The 25,756-nt window shown below is 42.9% G+C and overlaps 1 protein-coding gene across 1 annotated transcript in view; it reads right to left on the bottom strand.

Moving 5' to 3' along the window:
- Positions 1–1,456: 1,456 nt before the first annotated feature.
- The window catches only part of wdr7 (WD repeat domain 7), a 145,315-nt gene continuing 121,015 nt past the window's right edge, over positions 1,457–25,756 (bottom strand). Inside the window, exons 26-31 of the mRNA XM_080419360.1 lie at positions 19,888–20,005; positions 18,866–19,015; positions 17,712–17,794; positions 16,686–16,785; positions 7,173–7,277; positions 1,457–3,310 (exon numbers count right to left, since the gene is read on the bottom strand). Coding sequence (XP_080275486.1) covers positions 3,107–3,310; positions 7,173–7,277; positions 16,686–16,785; positions 17,712–17,794; positions 18,866–19,015; positions 19,888–20,005 — 760 coding nt within the window. The 3' untranslated portion in view covers positions 1,457–3,106. The remainder of the gene's footprint in view (positions 3,311–7,172; positions 7,278–16,685; positions 16,786–17,711; positions 17,795–18,865; positions 19,016–19,887; positions 20,006–25,756) is intronic.

Genomic DNA, 25,756 nt, shown 5'->3' with positions numbered 1-25,756 from the left:
ACCTGTCGTATTGAGTCTGCATAATATGCAGACTGCCATGGTCAACTGTTTAAACAGCCATTTAGAATTTCTTCAACATGGTCCCTTCCTAAAAAGTTTAATAAACAAGCAAATAAATAACCTCTTCTAGGATATATTAAGAAGCACTCAATGTACGTACCAAATTATACACTTTTATGACGTCCCTTTATGTTTTCTTTTGTGTCAACTGCTTTAGGCGGTCACTTCCTGTTTAAAACCTTTTTGGGCACCCCTTGTAGGATGCGTTCAGATCACCCAAGGGACATTTGTACCACATTTCATGCTTTTATGAGATTCTTTAGGTATCTTGCATCATCTTTCAACACTGTAGGCGGCCATTTTCAATTTAGTCAATAACTCACTTCCTGTTTCAGATTATTTTGGGCACCCCTTCTAGGATGTGTTAGGATGACCCAAGGGACATATGTGCCAAATTGTATGCTTTTTGGAGATTATATAGGCTTTTTGAGTCAATCGCCAGCACTGTAGGCGGCCATTTTCAATTTAGTCAATAACTCACTTCCTGTTGAAGACTTTTTTGGGCACCCCTTCTAGGATGTCTTAGGATGACCCAAGGGACATGTGTGACACATTTTATACTTTTTGGAGATTCTTTAGTTGTCTTTTGAGTCAATCGACAACACTAGGCGGCCATTTTCAATTTGGTCAATAACTCACTTCCTGTTTCAGAATTTTTTGGGCACCCCTTCTAGGATGTCTTAGGATGACCCAAGGGACATGTGTGCCACATTTTATGCTTTTTTGAGATTATTTTGGTGTCTTTTGAGTCAACGGTCAACAGTTTAGGTGGCCATTTTGGATTTTGTCCATAACTCACTTCCTGTTTAAGATTTTTTTGGGCACCCCTTCTAGGATGTTTTAGGATGACCCAAGGGACATCTGTATCAAATTTCATGCTTTTATCCGCCGCGTAACGATTTTTCACTTAGTACCCCCTACTAATTGGATTTCGTACTGTGTCGGGTGGAAACCTCATATGTCCAAAACTGTTACCTTTCGGGATTAAAAAAAAAAATAGCAGAAGTAGCAGATCTACAAGCTCGAAGCGCCGCGTTTCGAGCTTCAGATCTGCTACTCTTGATACTTTTGTGTGATCACGGCGTAGGGCATTAATTTACGGGAAAAACCCAAAAGAGCGATATGTTCTTCACACCTTAATTCAATTTCAATACCTATTTGTCAAGGATATAGGAGAGGGAATGTAGAATACAGAGTGTTTTTTCCTTTACCACTTTGCGGTGTCCTTCAGAAAGTACTGCTCTGCCATGGGCAGACTAGAGACCTCAATGACACCATGCTTTTAGGGACAAGCAGTTTGAAGTGATAATGTGTTTTGGTTAAAGGTGGGAATTCACCTGGGCTCACTCGCACGCGCACCAAGTGAAGATGTTTTTTGTGTGTTTTTCTTTGGGGGGGGGGGGGGGGGGGGTGCTAGGTATTGGTTATAGTGTCTTCGTGAATATGAATAACAACAAACTATACTGCCACAAACAGTGGTCCATTCCAGCCAAGGAAAGTGAATGAAATTAAATTCGTAACTTGTTTTCAACTCATCCCATTTTGACTCCCTTTACTGAGCCCATACAGCGTTCTTACCATGAGGGGGCGCTGAAATGGGTTATTTTAGACGCAATATCACACGTCTAATCTCCTTCCTTTTTTTTTTATACGTGGACAATTACGTCCATGCAACATGACTTGGCCCAGTGAAGCCATTCTGGCAATAAGTGAAAACAACTTACAAATCAGAATGACTAGAGCACACAAACCAAAATGAACACAACAACAACTGGAACAACAATATCATCAACTTCAACAGCAAGAGTGAACAATGTAAACAGTCCTATTGGTGTTTGTTTTGATATCCCACGGTAGACACACATTGTAGCTCCTAGCAACAATGACCACCATATGGGAACATAACATCTATCAAATAATAAAACAAAAATAAAAATATATCTGCCATTGTGCTGTAGTAACACAACAACCTGGACCAGAATATGGTGCAGGAAATACTTTCACAATATTCACCTTAATTGTGTTTTTAAAATATTTCTTTCACCGAATAAGATCTTAAGATCTCTCCTTAACCCAACGCACTCTTTTTTATTATTATTGTTGAACATATACTTTAACAGCTGGACCGAAACTGTACAATTCATACAATTAAAGGAGAATTCCGGACTAAGTCTTTCTTACCTTTTATGTGATATTACTATATCCTAGGACGAGTGGTACAGTAGAAAAATGTCATAACTCCAGCCCGAGTCCACCGCAGCTAAAAACACGGGTGGACGGTCCATGCTCTAGATCGCGTATTTTGATCGCAAATTTATATATATTTTTTGTTCTTATCCTAATGACAGAAAACTGTCCACGGGGTTTTTGTCCCAAATGTGCCTCCATAGTGTTTACATCACTGATCACGGGCGAAGTCTCGGCTTGCGAGACTTCGGGAGGGGCGGGGCGCATCTCACACAAACCCCGTGGACGGTTTTCTGTCATTAGGAAGTCAGAGGCTATAAAAATACGTGATCTAGAGCATGGACCCGTCCGCTCGGGTTTTTTATCTGCGGTGGACTCGGGGTGGAAGTTATGAACTTTTTCTACTGTACCCGTCCTAGAACATAGTCATATCATATACTGTAAAAGGTACGAAAAACTTACTCCAGAATTCTCCTTTAAGTTAAAATGGTAACTTTAACCCATTAATACCTGGGACGCATCTGTGTCACTTTTAGATTTCTTTAGGCTATTCAAAAATAGCAGATATACAAGCTCATAGCGCGGCACCGAGTGCCGCGTTATGAGCTTGTAGATCTGCTATTTTTGAAAAATCGTGAAAATTATTTTTTTTCTTTTTTTTCCGAAAAGCTGTTAGGATTTAGAAAATGTTTAGAAGCGGTCTCAGGTCTTAATGGGTTAAATAAACCCGCCCAACCACCTCCAAAGCACCCAGGAATGGATCCAGAATGGGGTTCTCCTCCTTTAGACCATGAAGGATCCAGAATGGGGTTCTCCTCCGTTAGACCATGAAGGATCCAGAATGGGGTTCTCTCCTCCGTTAGACCATGAAGCGGTGCTCCTTGCCGTCGTGGGCCATCAGGATGACGTTCCTGTTGGAGGTCCAGATGAGGCGGGCCAGCTTCAGGTGGTTCTGGGACCCCGGAGAGGCCGGCTGGACGGGGGGGACCTGGTAGGTCTTGATGCAGCGGAGCTGGGGGGCCGAGTTCAGCATGCCTATGCTGCCCAGAAGACCCGTGTTCATCTGGAGGAGGAGGAGGAGGACACACAGTTACACCCATTATAGAGGGATGTATTTAACCCTTTAAGACCGGGGGACGCATCTGTGTAACCACTTTATCCATATTTTATACTTAGGCTATTCAAAAATAGCAGATATACAAGCTCATAGCGCGGCACCGAGTGCCGCGCTATGAGCTTGTAGATCTGCTATTTTTTTTTAAATCGTGTTTTTTTTTTGCAAATCTTTGAATATATATCTATAAAGCAATTGTTTTTTACTCAAATCTTTGTTTCTGGGGGTCCCTGGAAATATTCTTTTTGAGATGGGGGTCCGCAGCCAAATACATATCGTTGTGGGGCTCCTTGACACTGACATTAATATTATAGCAACATAAGTGTTTCAGAAAACTGTTTTAAACTGATTTAGAAGACATTTGTAGAATCCCCAGAAGCAATAACATTTTAGCTAGAAATGCTCGCTTTAAATATATATATATTCAAAGATTTGCACAACATTTTTCACGATTTTTCAAAAATAGCAGATCTACAAGCTCATAGCGCGGCACTCGGTGCCGTGCTATGAGCTTGTATATCTGCTATTTTTTAATAGCCCAACGAAATCTAAAAATTACACACAGATGCGTTCTCAGGTCTTAAAGAGTTAACTTTCAAACATGTTTGGGGTCGTTTTAACCCGTTCAAACCGGGAACGCATCTGTGTAACCACTTGAACCATTATTTTATACACTTTGGCGGGGGGGGAACATATGATTTTTGGGGGTCCTTGACATGAAACATTATATATTATAGCAACATAATTGTTTTAAAAAAAACTGTTAGGATTTAGAAGACATTTGTAGAATCCCCAGAAGCAGAGATTTAAAGGGATATTTCACTTTCAAAAAAACTTTGGGTCATTTTATCATCTACTCAGGCTTTTGTGAGCCCCCCCAGACCGTTTTTTAAGTTGCTTGATTCAGTATGATTCAGTATTTAGATATATGATATTCATTTGATCAGACACGCCCCCTTCCTATACAAACCCATTATAACTTCAAACTTCATTTTAACCATGTTAGATTTATCAAAAACACCCGTCCTTGGTTCTGGTGACTCACCCCGCCCTCCTAATACGCGAGGGGGCCGTGTTTTTTTCGATAACCTTTTTCATTTATTTTATTACATTTTTTTATTGTATTACATTTTTTTCATTTTCCAAAAATATTATTAAAAATAAATGAAAAAGGTTATCGAAAAAACACGGCCCCCTCGCATATTAGGAGGGCGGGGTGAGTCACCAAAACCAAGGACGGGTGTTTTTGATGAATCTAACAGGGTTAAAATGGAGTTTGAAGTTATAATGGGTTTGTATAGGAAGGGGGCGTGTCTGATAAAACGAATATCAAATATCTAAATACTGAATCAAGCAACTTAAAAACGGTCTGGGGGGCTCACTAAAGCCTGAGTAGATGATAAAATGACCCAAAGTTTTTTTGAAAGTGAAATATCCCTTTAAGTTAAAAATGTTCACTTAAAAATATATATATATTCAAAGATGCACAAATAAATGTTCCAAGATTTTTCTAAAATAGCAGATCTACAAGCTCATAGCACGGCACTCGGTGCCGCGCTATGGGCTTTTATATCTGCCATTTTTGAATAGCCAAAGTATAAGATAACGGTTAAAGTGGTTATCTAAAATGGCTTTCCCGGTCTTACGGTTAATGTCTCCTCAGAGCACCCCGGACACTTTTTGAGTTGCTTGATTCGGTAATTAGATATTTGATATTCATTTTAACAGACACGCCCCCTTTCTATACAAACCCATCGTAACTTTATGGGTTTGAATCACGATAGATTCAAACACCCGTCCTTGGTTCTGGTGACTGCTATCGTCCTTCTAATGCATCGATGCGTCAACTTCTTGCCACTTAATGCTCTACTTCTTCGTACAGTAGCTCACTGCTTGTAGATCTGCTATTTTCACCACTTCAGAAACTTTTGCTCTTTGATTTTGATTCTGAGTTATCTATTCGCACATTAATGAACATTACAAAGGTAACGTTATTAAAAGCAATACAGAAATAAGTGAAGGTGAGAAAAAGAAACCCATAAAGGGCTTATAAAGGGTTCTCACCTAAAAAACAATAAACAAGTAGTTAAACATAATAATCAAGTTAAACACGATAATCAAATATACTGTAAGACATGACAAACGACAAAAAGGTCTGAAAACTTTTCGCTCTGAAAAGTACCAAAACTGTTACTTTTCAGCTGGAGGGACGCACAGACAGACAGACAGACAGACAGACAGACAGACAGACAGACAGACAGACAGACAGACAGACAGACAGACAGACAGACAGAACACAGGTTCTCTTGATAATGCCTGTATGATGTCCTATGTCACTAGACTGACGTGACAACAGGGCTCAACAAACACTGATGAGAGAGAGCAGAGAAATGACACACAGAGACAAAGACCATAAAACAACAACTCAGACACACAAACACACACACACAAACTATGAATAATAGAGAGACAGAGAGAGAGAGAGAGACAGAGGGGGGGAGAGAGAGAGAGACAGAGAGAGAGAGAGAGAGAGAGAGAGAGAGAGAGAGATATCTCCTGTGGGTCTCTGAGAGAGACTGTGGCAGACACCAGACACCATCAACCCCCCCCCCCCCCACCCACCCCACAGACCCTCTCTTACATGCACGCGTGTGCACGCACACACACACATACGCACACACACAGGATGCAAACTGGACAGCATTTCACATTAAGTATGTGTGGACAGTGTGTGTGTGTGTGTGTGTGTGTGTGTGTGTGCGTGTGTGCGTGCGTGTGTGCGTGAGAGCGAGTGAGTGTGAATGTCTGAGAGAGAGAGAGAGAGAGAGAGAGAGAGAGAGAGAGAGAGAGAGAGAGAGATGGAGACATCGACATAGCGTCTGCCAGCTCATTACCACAGCAGCCAACCGTCGGGCGCACTAGACGCGGTTTATGCTTACAGTAATGCCATTAGAGGGTGTGTGTGTGTGTGTGTGTGTGTGTGTGTGTGGGTGTGCGCGCTCGCCTGCCTGTGTGTGTGTGAGTGTGTGTGCAGACAGTCGTGTCAGAGGTCATAAAGACCCTTCATTCAAAATAACAGTTCTGGGAAGAAGAGAATGTGTGTGTGTGTGTGTGTGTGTGTGTGTGTGTGTGTGTGTGTGTGTGTGTGTGTGTGTGTGTGTGTGTGTGTGTGTGTGTGTGTGTGTGTGTGTGTGTGTGTGTGTGTGTGTGTGTGTGTCTTGTGGAGCATAAAGTAATCTCTTGTCTGCATGTATCCTGTATCTCTCTTGCTACAGTTACAGTACATTACAAGTACCTCTTACATCCTACAGCATCACCACCATCACACTGTCAAATCCAGAGTGCTCATTTTACTCTGAGGGTGTTAAAGTAAAGACCCACTTCCTCCCAAATCCTGTTTTATTTTTGTTGGACTCGTCTTTTTGAAGATTACATGTGAAAACCCTGGTAGTGTTGTGTGCCTCTTCCCAACTCCAACTAGACTATAACTATATATAGTACTACTAACTAGAGATTTCCTATACTAAAATCTGTATTTTCAGACTAGCACCCTTTGAAAGCAGGTTTTGCACACGACTCAGACGAGGGGGCTGCGCGTCTCGCCAACGTCTCGCCAACGAGGAAGTGTTGTTTTGTGTCGCCGTGTGTTTGACGTGCCGACCCTTGTTTTACCCACGTTTTAGAGCAGCGGTTACCCAAACGTTTTAGCTCAAGACCCAAAAGAGGAATTAAGACGTTTGCCCTGCGTGCGTGCGTGTGCGTGCGTGCGTGTGCGTGTGTGTGTGTGTGTGCGTGTATGACTTTCTCTTACCTGCCAGAAAGAGATATGGCTGTCAGCGTTGGAATATGTTGCCAGGTAACGGCCATCGGGGGCAAAGGACACGGATGTGATTGGACCCTTGTGTCCGTGGATGTTCTGTAACCACACACACACACACACACATGTTGTTATATTGTTATTTACATTACGTACATTAATATGTACACAAGAAGTAGAAGAAATACAATAGGATACCTGTACATTTTTACACCAACATGTCGTTACCAAGCTTCATCTTGTATTTACCTTTTTTTTTTATATTATTAGTTATTTTTAGTAAATTGAAAAAAAAATGACGTTCACCTTCAACAGTGCAAAACCTGAAACAGAGCTGGCCTGATTGTGGATAACAAGATATTTATTTCCAGGAACGACACTCACACACACACTCTCTCTCTCTTATTAATATCTTCCTCTTCCTCAGTAACACACTCTCTCTCATATACAGTACACGTATACACTAAGACACACACACACACACACACACACACACACACACACACACACACACACACACACACACACACACACACACACACACACACACACACACACACACACACACACACACACACACACACACACACACACACACACACACTCTGTCTATTAAATCTTTCATGCTGATCGGAAATTCTGGAGTCAACAGACAGACAGACATTGTAGTCCTTAAAGGCTAATTTGGCAGTCTTCAGTAAAGTCAGACAGACAGACAGACAGACAGGACAGACAGGACAGACAGGACAGACAGGACAGACAGACAGACAGACAGACAGACAGACAGACAGAGAGAGATATATACAATTAATTTGGAAAAGGTTTGTTGGCAGTCCATTCACGTTAGTTTATCGAGACAGACAGTAGGAAAGCTGAGAGAGACAGACAGTATGAGAGACAGACAGTAGGAAAGCCGAGCGGGAGACAGTGTAGGAGAGACAGGCGGTATGAACGCCGAGAGGAATACAGCGTAAAAGGTCAAAGGTCGTTACAGGTCAGATCTCCTCCAGAGACTCTCTAATAAAGCAGGAAACTTCATAGACTTCAGCTTTTAGAATGTGTGCTGAGTAAATGTTAATGCCACTCAATACAGGAGAGAGTGTGTGTGTGTGTGTGTGTGTGTGTGTGTGTGTGTGTGTGTGTGTGTGTGTGTGTGTGTGTGTGTGTGTGTCTGCAGACATCTTTGTAGAGTCCTGTTTAAATAAAAGGTGAAATACAGAGAAAGGGAAAAGAAAAAAATAATCCATCTCAAATAAATATCGCCAATATTAACCCACTAAGACCCGAGGCCGATTCTACAAATGCCTTCTAATGCGGCAGTGGCTCAGGGGTAGAGCGGCCGGATGGAAGCCGCAAGGTTTCCAGTTCGATCCCGGGCTCCCCCGGTAGAGTTAGTGTCTAAGTGTCCTTGAGCAAGACGCTGAACCCCTAATTGCTCCCGATGAGCAGGTTGGTGCCTTGCATGGTTTCCTCCGCCATCGGTGTGTGAATGTGTGTGTGGATGGGTGAATGTAAAGCACAATCTATGTAAAGCGCTTGGGATAAAAGCGCTATATGAATGCACGATAATGTGTGTGGCCGCGGACCAACATCTGAAAATGTTTTTTTGCCAGGGACACCCAGAAGAGAAGACTTTTTGAAACACTTTCAAGATTTTTGCAAAAAAAAAATCAAAAATAGCAGATGTACAAGCTCGCCAAAGAGTAATATTTTTTTGCTCAAATCTAAAAATGACACAGATGCGTTCCCGGTCTGAATGAGTTAAATGCAGCAGCCCAGAGAGCATGTCAGGTCAGATGATGAAGGGCTGAGCAGACCCTTTCCCACAATGTAAACTAATCAATGATCTGCATGTTTCCCGCAGACACTTCTTGGCTTATTGCAATGGGCCGCTGGGATCGACAATAATATAGACCCAGTGGTTTTCAAACCAGCGGTCCGGGGGACCACCGGTGGTCCTTGAAGTGGTTCCAGGTCGGTGGTCCCCAGCTAAATGATGGAGAGTTGGTAACCAAATGGACCCTTATTAGATCTTTAACTCTTGAGAGCGTAAAATGAAACCAAATGGACCCGTACGGGTCCATTTGGTTTCATTTTAAGCTCTCAAGAGTTCAATTATTGTTAAACATCTGCATTACTTTACAAGTCTTACACAATAAAAGAATGTAGAATAATTGCTATTTTGATCAACGTTTGCCTGTTATCTCTCCTAATGGTACCAACATCAATACAGCATGGATGGAATTGTGGACAAAATCTCATCCAACGATAACAAAATATTCAGCGTTTTGGGTCTGAGAGGCTAAATCTCAAACAGGGGGCCCGGGACCCCTGTTTGGGGGTCCTCAGAGTTACTACAAGGGGGCCGCCAAATCTTTGTGTGATAGGACTCTTGTTTCTCTTTTTTTGCTCTTTTTTTGCCACATTAACCACTTGAACCCCAGCATCCCTATTCTGATGAGAACTTTAGCCAAAAATAGCCGATCTGCAAGCTCACAACGAGCGCGAGGCGTGGTGAGCTTGTAGATCAGAGAAGAAGAAGGAGAAGAAGAAGAAAAAGGTGAAGAAAAAGAGGGTCTTTGAAATTCAAACGGTTGAGAATCACTGAGGTATGCGATTCATCTATCCCTTGTAACCCATCTTCTCTCTCTCTCTCTCTCTCTCTCTCTCTCTCGCTATCTCTCTCTCTCCTGAACTAGGTAAGTGCAAAGTAACTAAATAACCATTTTATGTCACCATCCGTACCACCAAAAAGGACACAAACTCAGTTTGTGGAAGACGGAGGATAGAAGCCGAGGAGGAGGACCGTCACTGCCAGTAAATGATGTCTGTTTTCTTTATCATCTCTTCTAGTGAAAAGACAACGCTATGAGATGAGAGGGACACCTAGGGCCCTTATGGGAAAGTACCATTCACACACACACACACACACACACACACACACACACACACACACACACACACACACACACACACACACACACACACACACACACACACACACACACACACACACACACACACACACACACACACACACACACACCTTAGTTTGCGGCTACAGCCTGTGAATCATAATTGACAGTAAATATGGGCTTCAGAAGTGTTAATTCCATGAGACTGGGAGCCTTGTGGGCCGACAGATGCTTCAATTGGCCTCCACTAACTCAGGGGACGGAATAACCCACACTGCTATGTGTGTGTATGTGTGTGTGTGTGTGAGTGAGTGTGTAACGCAATAAAATGTCCCACCAGATGCCGTGTGCGAGTAACGCAATAAACATCCCCCCCCTCCAACTGCAATCTGTGATTATCAACTCACACCTCAAGATGACATTAAGGCAGGTTTGTGCCACCCCCACCTCTCATTTTTGTATCATTTCATTCTTTCTCTCTCTCTCTCTCTCTCATCCCCCGACTCCTTTTTCTGTACATGTACAATTACAATTCAGGCATTTAGCTGACGCTCTTAACCAGAGCGCTTTACAGTAAGCAGTGAACTAGGATCACGAGTAAACCAAGAACCTACAGTAGCATCAGTCTATCAAAATAATAATCTGTACATTGAAACTGTAGGATACCAGGTAAACACCAAACCCTCTGTAGCATGTGAAATGAATTGCAGTATGTTTGCACTGGTTTTAGTTAGAATATGAAGAACTTTATGGTCAGGCTACTGTTTGTATGACTTATTGTCACTTATTGTAAGACGCTCCGGATAAGATCGTCTGTGAAATACCTAAATTGTAAATTGTATGTTGTGTCACCTACAGTATATACAACTCTACAGCTGCTACTATATGTGGCTGTATGTGTGCATGGACTATGTGTCTGTGAGTGTTGATGTGTGAGTATACTGGATACTGTATACTGTATATGGTCTGTGTGTGTGTGTGTGTGTGTGTGTGTGTGTGTGTGTGTGTGTGTGTGTGTGTGTGTGTGTGTGTGTGTGTGTGTGTGTGTGTGTGTGTTGGTGTGTTGGTGTGTGTGTTGGTGTGTTGGTGTGTGTGTGTGTGTGTGTGTGTGTGTGTGTGTGTGTGTGTGTGTGTGTGTGTGCGTGTGCGTGTGTGTGTGTCATGGTGAACTGCCGCAGATCAATCAGACTATCAGGGAGCAGTGAAGCAAACTGAAGCCATTTACAGCAGCTTTACCCCAATACACCTGACACTAGCACATACTGGCTGTGTGGGGAATACGCTGTGAGCGTGTGTGTGTGTGTGTGTGTGTGTGTGTGTGTGTGTGTGTGTGTGTGTGTGTGTGTGTGTGTGTGTGTGCGTGTGCGTGTGTGTGTGCGTGCGTGCGTGCGTGCATGCGTGTGTGTGTGTGCATCCTGCAGATGACAAAGGGTGTTCATGGAGTCTGATCAAAGTTGTACCAGATGGTCATGCAGGGACATGCTAGCTATGGCTGGACGAACACACACACACACACACACACACACACACACACACACCTCTCTTTCTCTCTCACAGACACGCACACACACTCACACACATTTTCTTTCTTAGAGCTTCGACCAACTATAAGGAAGAACATGCAATAATCGCACACAAAAGAAGAAAAAAACTATTTCTGTTCCCCTTTTCTCTCATGTAATGCAACTTAATTAAAATATCTCAAAAGGACGGGAACACGGTGCCATGAAAAAGGTCATTCAGGATTTCATTTCTCAGATTACTGCAGCACTCCTTGTACTCATGGACTCAGTAGAAAGGCTATCTCTCCCGTCTTCAACCGCCGCTAAAGTCTGCAGCCAGGTTATTAACCTATTCTGAGACATGAGACCACATTACGGCCGTGCTGTAGCTTCTCTTCGACGGTTTGTGCCCGGTGAGTTTCAGAATTGATTTTCAGATTTTTGCTGATGACATTTAAAGCCTTGAAAGGCCAGGCTCCCAGTTCAATTTTAGATCATCATCATTGCTGTCGGAAGGGAAACCTCGCATGTCCAAAAACTGTTACTTTTCGGAAAGACATATTTTGAGATGGGGGTCCGCGGCCAAATACATATCATTTTGGGGGTCCTTGACATGAAAAGGTTTGACCACCACTGATATAGAAACATACGTTTTATCAGAAAACTGTTGGAATTTAGAAGACATTTGTAGAATCGGCTTCAGGTCTTAAAGGGTTAAAGGAGTAGTTTACCCAAAAGGTGACTTATTTTCTATCAATTACACCAGTGGTTCTCAAACCTTTACTTTTCAAGGTCTCCCCCTTAACCCTGACAGTGTCCAAATGGAACCAAATGGACCCGTTAGGGTCCATTTGGTTCCATTTGTATACTGTCAGAGTTACAGACTTGTACGGGTCAATTTAGAACCCCTAAGAAGGAACCCAGAGAGTCCCTAGAACCCACTTAGAGAACCACTGAATTACACACCCCGTGAAGCTTTGAATTCAAGGAGATTTCTTTAGTTTTTGTCGCATTCCTATAAGCCAATAATTTGATGACCGGGCATCGGTCAGCAGGAGACTCTTTGGGTCTCCTGCTGACACTTGCTTTGGCAATGTAAACGTATGTTTTCTCATGCCAATAAAGCTCCTTTGAACCGCGTCTCCTAACCGGAGTCTCCGCCGGTGATCAAATTATTGGCTCAGGAATGCGATGGAGGAGGAAAACCACGCAAGGCACCAACCTGCTCATCGGGAGCAGTTAGGGCCGGTTCAGCGTCTTGCCCAAGAACACTTCGCCACGTAGCCATGGGAGGAGGAGCCGGGGATCGAACCTGGAACCTTTCGGATTCCAAAGACGGGTCCATTTGGTTCCATTTGTACACTCTCAGAGTTATGGGGGTGCTTGAAATTAAAAGGTTTGAGAACCACAGTGCTACATGAAATGGAACAGAGCCTTCATTAGTATCATTGGTAACACCTGTGAAGGAAGTAAGGAAGAGGCCCACATTTCTTTCCAATATGGCGGCTGTGCATAGAGCCTATTGTATTTGTGTAGGAGGCTGGACAAAGCCGGATGCACCACAGTGGACTCAAACCCAAAACCTCTGCGGTGGTGGGCCACTGTGTCACCCGAGCGCCAGTATTAGTTTTTTTTTATTGCCGTTTATTTTATAATCAGTAATTATCATATTATTTGAACTTGGGACCCCCCCCTAAAATAATCTTATTATTTGAACTTGGGAGCCCCTAAAATAATCTTATTTGAACTTGGGAAACCCCAAATCTACAAGCGATCCACAAGCTCAAAACGCCTTGCAACAAATTTTGCCTCTTTCTTATATTATTTGACAATTTGGCCAATGTTTGACCAGTTTTTATGGTATAGTTTGTTGATTACTTTTGATGCAGTAATGGTCTTTTTACATTTCATTTCTTTTTTTTCTTTTTACGGTATTAACCCATTAAGACCTGAAGCCGTTTCTACAAATGTCTTCTAAATCAAAACAGTTTTCTGAAAAACATATGTTTCTATATCAGTGGTTCTCAAACGTTTTCATGTCAAGGACCCCCAACATTATATGTATTTGGCGGCAGACCGGACCCCATCTCAAAATACACAGATGTGTTCCAGGTAATGGGTTAAAAAGGTCTTAAAAGTCCTTAAATTGTCAATTTACTGTCATCTGTCTCTCCCCCCACCCAACACTCCCTGCTGACAGGTGTTGCCCCCCAGCCCATAGGAATGTGTCCCGTGACAATTATCACCCTCCTCCCCCCACCGCCTGGCTTCCATCCCCCGAACACGGGCCAATTGTATTTGTGCAGACGCTGGACAAAGCCGGACGCACCACGGTGGATTCGAACCCAAAACCTCTGTGGTGGGTGGGGCCACTGTGTCACCCGAGCGCCGGTGTTAGTTTTTTATTGCCGTTTATTTTATAATTGTTTTTTTACTCAACAGATTTTCTTGCTGTTGCAAAGTGCGTCATAACTCTGTTTCAAAAAGTGCTTTAAAACGTGTATTTATTATTATTATTATTACACACCAACTACAACACAAACACACGCGCTCACCTGCACATACACACACACACACACACACACACACACACGCACGCGCTCTCTCTCTCTCTCTCCCTCTCACTCTCTTTCAGACACATTCTAACACACAACCTGTTTGGTTGTTTCTCTCAATACCTTTCCAATTCATCTCTCTCTCTGAGACGCACAAACACCCCCCCCCCCCCCCCCCCCCCCCCACACACACACACACACACACACACACACACACACACACACAGGGGGTGAATAGGGGCCAGCATTGTTATGAGATATAAATGACCCGCTCCATGAGGCTACAGTTCTTGGGTTTCCATACTGTTGTACAGCAAATCAATACAGCACAAATTACCAACACACACACATGCAGGCACGCTCACACACACACACACACACACACACACACACACCACTACACACTGACATACACAAACATGCAGACAGACATACAGGCACCCAACACAGAGGTACACACTCTGTAATCCACACCCACACACGAGGGAACAAACATGAAAATACACATTTGTATTTTCGCGCGCACACACACACACACACACACACACACACCCTTCCCAGCAGTAAGGCACTGAGATGAAAATATGTCTATACCCATGTTTTCATTTCTTGCTCTCTCTCTACTATGGGGATGGATGGATGGACGGAAGGATAGATGGATGGATGGATGGATGGATGGATGGAAATGCAGTTCCAGCAGATAGATGGATAGAGAGGGGTGGAGGAGGGAAGGAAGGAACGTTGATTGCCTGATTCTACACAATAACATTAATCACATGACACTGTAGCAGGGGTCAGGGGTCAACAATATGTCCAAACACGGACAAATGTGTCTGCGTCAGTGTTGATTTCGTCGACTAAAACTATGACGAAAAATATTCGTCGACTAATTTTTTTCACTGACGAAAACTACATAAAAACTACAAAAACTAAGCCACGATGACTAAAACAGAGACTAAATATATTGACTATTTCGTCAACAAATAAACACTAGACTAAAATGTTACGTGAGGGACGAGTGGAGAAGAGATCCAGTAGAACTAAAAGACGAGTCATTTTATGTTTGGTTGCGCTCGGGTGTTGCGCACTTAAAATAGCAGATCTACAAGCTCACAACGCGTCGCAGCAGGCTTGTAGATCGGCTATTTTCGGCACGCAACCAAGTGTAAAATCAGGCATTACGAAGCCATCAAGGCACCGCCAAAATATTTTTTTTTGCTGACAAAATCAACTGTTAGTCGACAAAATTTTTATTTAGTCGACTAAAACTATACTAAAACGAAAACATTTCAGATGACTAAAACTAAATGAAATTGTATTCAAAAGACTATTACTAAAAATAAATCAAAATTAACACTGGTCTGTGGCAAGACTTGTCTTATTTAGATCATAAGACCCAATTACTGAATGTCAGTCTCCAGGTTTTCTTCAGGATATGTATGACACTGATTTACTATGACACTATGGCTCATGAGGAGTCCACTGATCCACTTTGAGGACCACAATTTAGGGCTATAGCTCTGTTTCTGGTAATATTTGTATGTCCATGGCAAAAATAAATATTTTTACAAAAATATCCACCACAAGCCAGCATGGCGATGAGCCCTGTACTGTAGCATTATGTGTTTCTTTCACCGTCAACAAGGTGGGTTGCTTTATATAAACGTTTCAAGCTGTGAACAACACTGTTGGTCCTGAACGCTCCAACCTTTGCGAACATCTTGGTTTCTCCTAAGCCGTTACCATTGGAAACAACACACTGTCAGAGAAACGGCTACAGTAGATAAAATAGCTAGATTAGCTGGCATTCCAAATAAGATTCTTATCCATTATAACCACTCTGAGCCGACCCATTCCTAATACTCTAAACTGCTTGATTGGATGTTGACAGGGTTTTGCACACATCTCCTAGGAACAAATAGAGCCCCCCTGGGGGGTTTAATAAAGTGTTGGCATCCTATCTTACACCAGGGAGGGAAAGGTCAAGTGTTTTTCTTGTAGAGATGAGTTTTCAGGATTAACTGTTAAGACGGAGTGGTGAAGCTTCACGCCACTATTATGGAACCAGGAACTCAACTCAATAGTGGGTGCTCAACTGACAAGGTTTTCTCAACCACTTGAACATAGAAATATTTCACTTCTCCACTAAATGCAGTGGTTCTCAACCTTTTCAGGCCGTGACCCCCCCCAACATAATGATATTTGAACTGGGGACCCCCCACCCTGACAGGCACTTGGAATTGTAGGAGTTTAGGCATTACATTACATTACATTAGATCGGCTATTTTCAAAATGTTTGCCTCTTTCTTCTATTATTTGACAATTTGACCAATGTTATTAGTTTTGAAGCAGTAAATAATGGTCTTTTTTCATTTGGGGACCCACCCAAAACCCACAGGCTGAGAACCACTCCACTAATGCATCACCCTGCGATAAAGCAATGAGGTAAATTCTCATCATCGACGAACATGGGAGAGAGACACTACTTTCAATGAACAAGGCAGGTGGAAGCGACAAGAGCGCTGTTTGGTTTACCTGACACTTCCCGGTTCGAACGTCGTAGAGGGCGACAGAACCCTGGCGAGCCCCGACGGCGATGCGATGGCTGCGGTCGCAGTAGCCCACCATGTAGAACCTGGACACAACACACATCTATTGTTTAACCACTTTCAAACCTGGAGTCCCAGGTTTGGGCATGTCATTACAGGCCACAATGAAACTTTTTCATGATTTTTCAGATTTTTCTAAATCTTCAGATCTTTTTTTTAGATAGTATAAAATACCTCTAAGTGGTTAAGACAGGGGTCTTCAACGTTTTCAATCCAAGGACCCCCTAGCTGAGAGAGAGATGAAGCAGGGACCCCCTCTATATTGTATACAATTGTGTTTCAGATGAAACTTTTTTGCTGCTCTTTTTGCTGCTCTTCTGCTGCTCTTTTTTCCCTCTACACCTATAAAAAATAGCAGATCTACAAGCTCACAACGCCTCGCAGCGCGAGGCGTTGTGAGCTTGTAGATCTGCTATTTTAAAGTTCTCCTCATAAAGTGATGCTAGGGTTCAAGTGGTAAAAAATATATAAAAGATTTGGCGGACCCCCTGTAGTAACTCTGAGGACCCCCTAGGAGTCCCGGACCCCCTGTTGAAGACCCCTGGGTTAAGACATTTACATATCGTTGTTGCCGGGCAGGGACCTCGCATCTCCACATTTCAACTTTCTATGTTTTTTTATTAATGTATACTCTGTTTGTGTGTGAGTGTGTGTATGTGTGTGCTTGTGTTTTCTCTTTATCTCACACGCACACGCACACACACACACACACACACACACACACACACACACACACACACACACACGCACACAGCTAGAGCTCTTTCAGTCACAGACCCTGAGGATATGTATCTGTCAAATGAGGGCTGACCTTTGACACCAACACATGACCTTGAGAGGTCAACTATTATCAACCCCCTCTCCCCTTCATCCTAATTGACCTTTTAAGGAAATGAGGGGCCTTGTTAACACCCCCCCCCCCCCCCACACACACACACACACACACACGTACTTGCAGATTGCAGGGAAGCACTCCTGTAGTCCCTTCTTCTTCACCAGTGAACCCTCAATACAGTACATAATGATATCCATCACCTAGAGAGGAGAGGAGAGGAGAGGAGAGGAGAGGAGAGGAGAGGAGAGGAGAGGAGAGGAGAGGAGAGGAGAGGAGAGGAGAGGAGATTGAACAGGGGAAAGCGCAGACTGAAAGCATTGATAACATTGATGATTCATGAACCCTAAAATCAATAGAAGACAGTCGGTACGTATGTCTCTGTCACGCGTACTGCTACAGGTCCTACTGTATGTGCTCCTTCATGTACTTTGTGTACTTTATTACCGCTTATAGCCTGATTTATACTTTGTTGTACGACGGTTTCGAATGCCGAACATAGCCGGCGTTCGAGAGGTTATTTTCAGCAAGCGACACTGCCGTGTGATAAATAAATATAAGAAAATCAGGCTTCAGGAATACTTTCAAATAGCTTTCTTCTGTATCTTAAAGGAATACTGCTAACACTTTAGAACAGGGGTGTCAAACCAATCAATGTAACAACATTGGGCGGTGCTTCCGTTTAAAACTCTCTCAGTTGCAGGTCTCACCCAGTGTGGCATTTATGTCATACTGTGTAGCTTTTTTCAATTAACCCATTACATCCGGGAACACATACTGTGTCGCTATAGATATTTTTTTTGTTGCTATAACCATTATTTTATACTTTGGGATATCAAAAGATAGCAGATCTACAAGCTCATAGAGCGGCACCGTGTGCCGCTCTATGAGCTTGGAGATCAGCAATTATTTATTGTTTTATCTTGAAAGATGTGTGCAAATCTTTGAATATGTATATTTTCAACTGCTTCTGGGGATTCTACAAATGTCTTCTAAATCCTATCAGTTTTAAAAAAAAATTACTCGTGCTATAATATCATACTTTTTTCATGTCATGGAACCCCCCCCCCCACCCCCCCCCCCCCCCCATCTCAAAATATTTTGTTCCAGGGACCCCCCAGAAGCAAAGATTTGAGCTAAAAATGTATATATATTCAAAGATTTGCACACATTTTCACGATTTAAAAAAAGAATAGCAAATCTACAAGCTCGCGCTATGAGCTTGTGGATCTGCCATTTTATTATCCAAAGAAATCAAAATCTTTTTCCCTTACCTCTACCAGCAGGTCTACCACGTCTCCAGGCATCTTCTCGATGAGGATGTCGATGACGCGCAGGATCTCATTCTTGGCCCTGGCCAGCGTGGTGGTGTGGACGTTCTGCTGAGACTGGGAGTTGGCCTGGGCCGCGTTGTGCCGATGGACCTGAAGAACACATACATTTTTTTAAATATATTTGCCTCCATTTTGATAAATTACTGTGGAGATTGACAGTAAACGGGGATAAAGTCGGGGAGAGACATACAGCAGAGATCCGCCGGGCTCAGGAATCAAACCCGGGACTCGCTGTCAGGCGCTGTCGGAGCCTATACTGTATGTGGTAGTATGTGCCTTAACCACTCGGCTATCGGCGCCCCCCAGCCTCCCCCCGTGCACAAAAACACTTTCAATATTAGCGTTCATATTATTATAATTTTTTCTAAATTTTTATCCCACGATTTTGTAACCCTATTTTTTACACCCAGTGCCAATTGTCTATGTAATCCTGGGCACTACCTTCCCTCTGCCAACCTAGGGAGGCCAGGGCCGAGCTCATGCCTCCTTCAATGCATGAGAGCCAACTGACCTTCTTGTCACCCGACGGGGGAGTTTCCCTGGTTGGACGTAGCGCGTGGAAGGAACGCGTTATTCCAACCAGTTCCCTTCCCCTCTATCAGGCGCCCCGGCTGGCCAGGGGGAGGCAGTATAGTGACCAGGATTACTGCATGTTTTTGTGAGGGCACCTACCCTAGGAGACACGGGGAGAAGGGAGAACATGCAAACTCCACACAGAAAGGCCCTTTCGCCAACCCCACCTAGGGTGTGGGCACTGATGACGCGGAGGAGAGAACACGCCCCCAGCGCCCACAGCGTCCCCTGCGCCACCGTGCCCCATTAACATTCATATTATACAATATATTAACCACTTGAACCCCAGTGTCCCTATTCTGGGGCAAAACACAACGCATCGCAAAGCAACACGTTGTGAGCTTGTAGACTGTCTATTCTCTCTCTCTCTCTGTGTAACCAGCACTCACCTCTCTGGCGATGGTAGTGATGAACGCGGGCGGCCTCGCCGTGGCGATGAGAGAGAGGGCGTGGCGAGCTGAACGGGCCGAATCAGCCGGGGGGCTTAAGGGAAGGCCCATAGTAACACTACAGAGAGAGAGAGACACACAGAGTGGTTACAGAGAGAAAGCATGTTTACACAACACAGACACAGACAATTACAATTTAGGCATTTAGCAGACACTCTTAATCCAGAGCGATTTACAGTAAGCAAGGTAAGCAAGTAAGCAAACATAAAATGCATAGAAATAGTCATCTAGGATCATGGGTAAACTAAGAACCCATCATCAGTCTAAACAGTATAACGTCCAAAAAAAGTTATATTCTGTACATTTAAACTATGCAAGCTATAGGATGCCTAAACCAGTGGTTCTCAAACTTTTTCATGCCCAGGAACCCCAAATTGATATTTATTTGGCCACAGACCCTCAATTCCAGGGACCCCCAGAAGCAAAGATTTTAGTTAAAAATATTCGCTTTGGAAAATAAACATATTCAAAGATTTGCACACATTTTGACAATATTTCAAAAATAGCAGATAGCATAGCGCAGCACCTGAGCTTGTATATCTGCTATTTTTGAACATCCAAAAGTATACAATATGGATTAAGTGGTTAAAATGATTGTGACGCTATATTAACACATTTTGCTGGGGACCCCCTGGTACCACACCAAGGACCCCCGAGGGTCCCCGGACCCCACTTTGAGAACCAATGATCTAAACCACATTTTAGCCATTGCATAAGCCTGCAAGGTCGTCAAGGCTAGAGGAAGTGCTACGGCAAGTGCTACGGGCTAATGGAGGATTCTGAAGAGGTGAGTCTTCAGATTACAGCGGAGGAAGATTGGGAGTGAGTCTGCAGATCTACAGTAACGACTAATGGGGAGTTCGTTCCACAGTTTGGGAGCCAGAAGGGAGAAGAGTCTGGGACGTGTGGAACGTTCCGGATGTTTCAGGGAAGGTTCTGACAGCTTCCCCTGTGTTAGCTGATCTGAGAGAGCGGGAGGGAGGGGTTGTAGCATAAGACATATGAAGGTAGATATCTCCTCCGGGCTCTGAGGCGTCTGTAGCTCGGGCGCCATTTTGGAAGAGGCAAGCTTCCTGCCTACTGGCCAATCACAGCGCGTCTCTTCCCGGGACTTGGCAGAATCTAGTTGTATAAAAATCTAACGTGATATTATTTATACAACTAGATTCTGACAAGTCCCGGATAAGACGCGCTGTGATTGGCCAGTAGTCAGGGAAGCTTGCCTTACTCCAAAATGGCGCCCGCAATCAGTGGTGGAAAAAGTACTCAAATGTTTTACTTAAGTAAAAGTATCAATACTGCACTGTTGAAGTGCTCTGTTACAAGTAAAAGTCTGGAATTCTAAATTTACTTGAGTAAAAGTACAAAAGTATTGGCATCAGAAAATAGCAGATCTACAAGCTCACAACGCGTCGCAAAGCGACGCGTTGTGAGCTTGTAGATCTGCTATTTTCAAATAGCCTATGTATAAAATAGGGCTAAAGTGGTTAATGTATGTTTCGTAATATCATAATTTATATCTGAAAAGTAACTAGTAACTAAAGTTTTCAAGTAATTGTAGTGGAGTAAAAGTACAATATTTGCCTCTGAGATGTAGTGGAGTAGAAGTAAAAGTATTGGAAATTGGAAATACTCAAGTAAAGTATAAATAAATACCTCAAAATTGTATATCATTTAATATAATAATAAATAAGTACAGTACTTAAGTAAATGTACTTAGTTACTTTCCACCACTGCCCGCAATACAGGTCGCTCCAATGAACTGCATGAGGCCAACGAGGTATCTAGGTTTCTATATCTATGGGTTGTAGGGTTGGATCAGGCGTTTGAAGATATGGGGGGGTGCCATACCTTTGGTTGCTTTCGTCAGTGTCTTGGCTGTAACCGGGAGCCAAGGGAGGGAGCGGAGAAGGGGGGAGACATGTGAACATTTTTGGGGCAAGACCAAGTGTGCGGCGGAATTCTGGATCAATCATACACAAAGTAACGGGCTACGCTAGGCGTGTTACGTACGGAGCAGAACAGAAGCAGCACAGAGTTTGTTAGCGGTTACACACCAAGAGGTATCTATACTTTGAGTACTGGGGTTGAGTACTTTGTCGACCACTGTGAACAGGCGCCCTGACCAAACGAACTGTAGGGGTCGCCATCACAGAAATGGCCCTCCCCTGCCTGTTTTCCCACCCGCAGTCAATCACGGCTAACTGTGTTCATTGGATAAATAAATACAATAAAACCACTCTGTCACTTTCTCCAAAGATAAGCACTACATCCCATTGATGTGGGATCCACATGAAATGACAGAGAGAGAGAGAGAGAGAGAGAGAGAGAGAGAGAGAGAGAGAGAGAGAGGTAAAGTGGTTACATATAGAGAGAGATGGAGAGAGAGTTAAGAATAGTGAAGAGATTAGCGGACAGCTTATAATGTCAGGCCAGGTCAATACGAGTCATTCATTACACTACAAACACACACACACACACACACACACACACACACACACACAAGGATTAATTTGTCTGTGTGTGCATGCATGCTTGTGTGTGTGTGTATGTGTAGTGTGTAGTGTGTAGTGTGTTGTGTGTTGTGTGTGTGTGTATGTGTGTGTGTATGTTGTGTGTGTGTGTGCGTGTGCGTGTGTGTGTGCGTGTGCGTGTATGTGTGAGAGAGATAGAGAAAGGGGTGTAGAGATGCACCTCAGAGGTAAACTGACGAGTATTTTCCTCGAGTGTCCATTCCATGTGTAAAAGCACAGTGACACCAGACATGTACTTGTCTTCCATACAGAACCTATTTAATTGATTAATTAACCTGAAGAACTTTGCCCAAGCGCTCTCACGCAAAACAGTTGCCTGTAAAGACACCAACAGTATTAATATGTTAACCTGTGTTTCACAAATATGCACTGTTCGTGTGTGTGTGTGTGTGTGTGTGTGTGTGTGTGTGTGTGTGTGTGTGTGTGTGTGTGTGTGTGTGTTTGAGAAAGAGTGTGAATTCTTTATACTTAGTAATAATAATACTATAGTAAGCATGTAACAATTCATTCAACTCATGATACGATTCGAATCACGATCCTAGCTTCACAATATGATTTGTCACGATTTTTTAAACACAAAATTATTTTCCAGACAAATATTTTTTTTATATAGAATACTGTGTTTTCTCTGATCCCCTTTTCAATACAGTAGCAAATGACTGAAAACCCTTTTTTGTGTGTTCTTCACCTGCCGGCCTCCCTCCTTCCCTCCTTCATATTATCTATTCATTATATTCCGTCTTGTCCATTGATTTGAACCTCCCGCCCCGCCCCCACAACACCTCCAGGCAATCAAACAGAATTACAATCATCATCATATAAAATATACATGATCACAATCTGTGTGTGTGCATACTGTATTTGCGTGCGTTTCTGTGTGTGTGTGTGTGTGCGCATGTTTTCAGGGTTCCATTTGTAAAAAAAGAAAAGAGAAGGGGGGGTATTTTCTTAACCACTTAAGCCCTACACAGTAATTCTTCGTACGGTAGATAAAATAGCCAATCTACAAGCTCACAATGCGTCACATTGCAGTGCGTTGTGATCTTGTAGCTGTGCCATTTTAGATTTTATTTCTTCTTTTTTCCCCCTTTTTATTAAAAATGTTTCACAAATTTGCCAAAATATCTGTTGTTGCCTCCTCCCTCTGGAATGCACTCCCCAACCATATTAAAGACGCCCCCCCCCCCCCCCCCCCCCTTCTCACTTCCTTCAAAACCACTCTCAAAACCCACCTCTTCAGGATAGCCTTTCCCCAGCTCAGGTCGAGTTAAGATGTCCCCCAACCCATGCTTAGCCTTTTATCATTTTAAATCTAGTACTTTTCTTTTTATTCTTTTTTTAAATTATTAATAAAAGTTGGTTCCTTTTCTTTTTGTAAAGCGACCCAGACTTTGTATAAGCGTTATATACATCTGAGCTATTATTATTATCATTTTATTTAGGCATGTTCACAAAGCATGTACTGCACACTCTTGCAATCGAAATCCATCTGAATTTACACCCATGCACGATCAACAAGGTAGACATTGCTGAGAAAAAAAATACATCTGGGCCAGATTATTGATATACTGCATTGGGCGAGTGCCCGATGGCACCGGCCAAAATGTAAATTGTTTTACTGTAGGTCAGTTAAAGCACTTGATTTAGCTTGTATTAATCATTATTATTATTACTAACAAGTTATAAAGTACCCACTGCTGTCTTTCAGCACCATAGAGAGAGAGAGAGAGAGAGAGAGAGAGAGAGAGAGAGAGAGAGAGAGAGAGAGAGACAGACAGACAGTGATGGAAGTACAGTACTCACATGTTTTACTTAAGTAAAAGTATCAATACTGCAATGTAGATATACTCTGTTAGAAGTAGAAGTCCCGTATTCAAAATGTACTTGAAAACAGCATGCCGAAATATAAATAAGGCTGAAGTGTGTTTTGTAATAATAATCAAAATCTACAAAGTAACTAGTACACAAAGTTTGCATATAATTGTAGTGGAGTAAAAGTACAATATTTTTTCTTCTGAGATGTAGTGGAGTAGAAGTAAAAGTAAGGAAAATGGTAAATACTGAAGAAAGCAAAAAATATCTAAACATTGTACAGTACTTGAGTACATGTACTTAGTTACTTTACACCACTGCAGACAGACACTGCAACCCTCAGAGCCTTGCCTCTGGTGGAGCTAAAAAACATCTACATTCTCCTCTGCTCACACAAGGACTCCATGTAATCCTGTTAGTGACATGTGTGTGCACACGCAGCCACAAAGGCGCGCACACACACACACACACACACACACAGAAACAAAGGCGCACAGACACAGGGCACGAGCAGATCTACAGAATACAGCGATGTAAACAAACACACTCAGGCAAACAGTTCAGGCAGACAAATCTATATTCATATACAAACGTACGTGCACACACACACACACACACACACACACACACACACACACACACACACACACACACAAACACACGGGACGGCAGACATATATATACTCATTTTACCAGGCTTCCTAGCTAGAGTTTCAACTTTAATATGATTGGCTAGTTATATTGCTGCAGAGATGGACACACACATACAAAGCTCATTAATGTGAGTGCAGGACATTATAGTGATGTCTGGGATCTGTGTGTGTGTGTGTTTATGAGGTGCCATGCTTATTTTGTCTAATATAATAATAATTACAATCATTCACATTTTCCATTATAGGGTATGTACATCTAGATATAAGTGTGTACGTGTGTTTATTAATTTGTATATGCAAGTGGTGGTCTATATGTATTTGTGTGTGTATTCATGAACGTGTCTATACAATTTGGGAATTTACCAGAGCGATTTACATTAAGCAAAGTAAACAGGCGTCGGCAAGGTAATATATCAAATGGATAGAAATGGTAATCTATGATCATAGGTAAACCGAGAACCTATCAACAGTCTAAACAAAAAAAAATCATAATCTGTATATTTAAACTATACAAACTATAGGATGCCAGGTCAACAACTGAACCTGGCAACTGTCTACATAACATGCTATCTAAGTTATATCTTAACCTTTGCATAAGCCAGGTCATCGAGGCTAAGTGCTACGGCAAGTGCTACGAGCTAAGGTGAAGTCTGAAGAGGTGAGTCTTCATATTACTGCGGAAGATTGGGAGTGAGTCTGCAGTTCTAAGTGCAATGGGGAGTTTGTTCCACAGTTTGGAAACCAGCTGGGAGAAGAGTGGGACGTGTGGAGCGTTGTCCCGGATGTTTTAGGGAAGGTTCTGGCAGCTTC

The sequence above is a fragment of the Gymnoscopelus braueri genome (assembly GCF_963280865.1).
Source record: "Gymnoscopelus braueri genome assembly, chromosome: 22".
NCBI lineage: Eukaryota > Metazoa > Chordata > Actinopteri > Myctophiformes > Myctophidae > Gymnoscopelus > Gymnoscopelus braueri.
The sequence above is the reverse complement of the archived record's forward strand: the minus strand, read 5'-3'. Positions and strand labels throughout refer to the sequence as shown.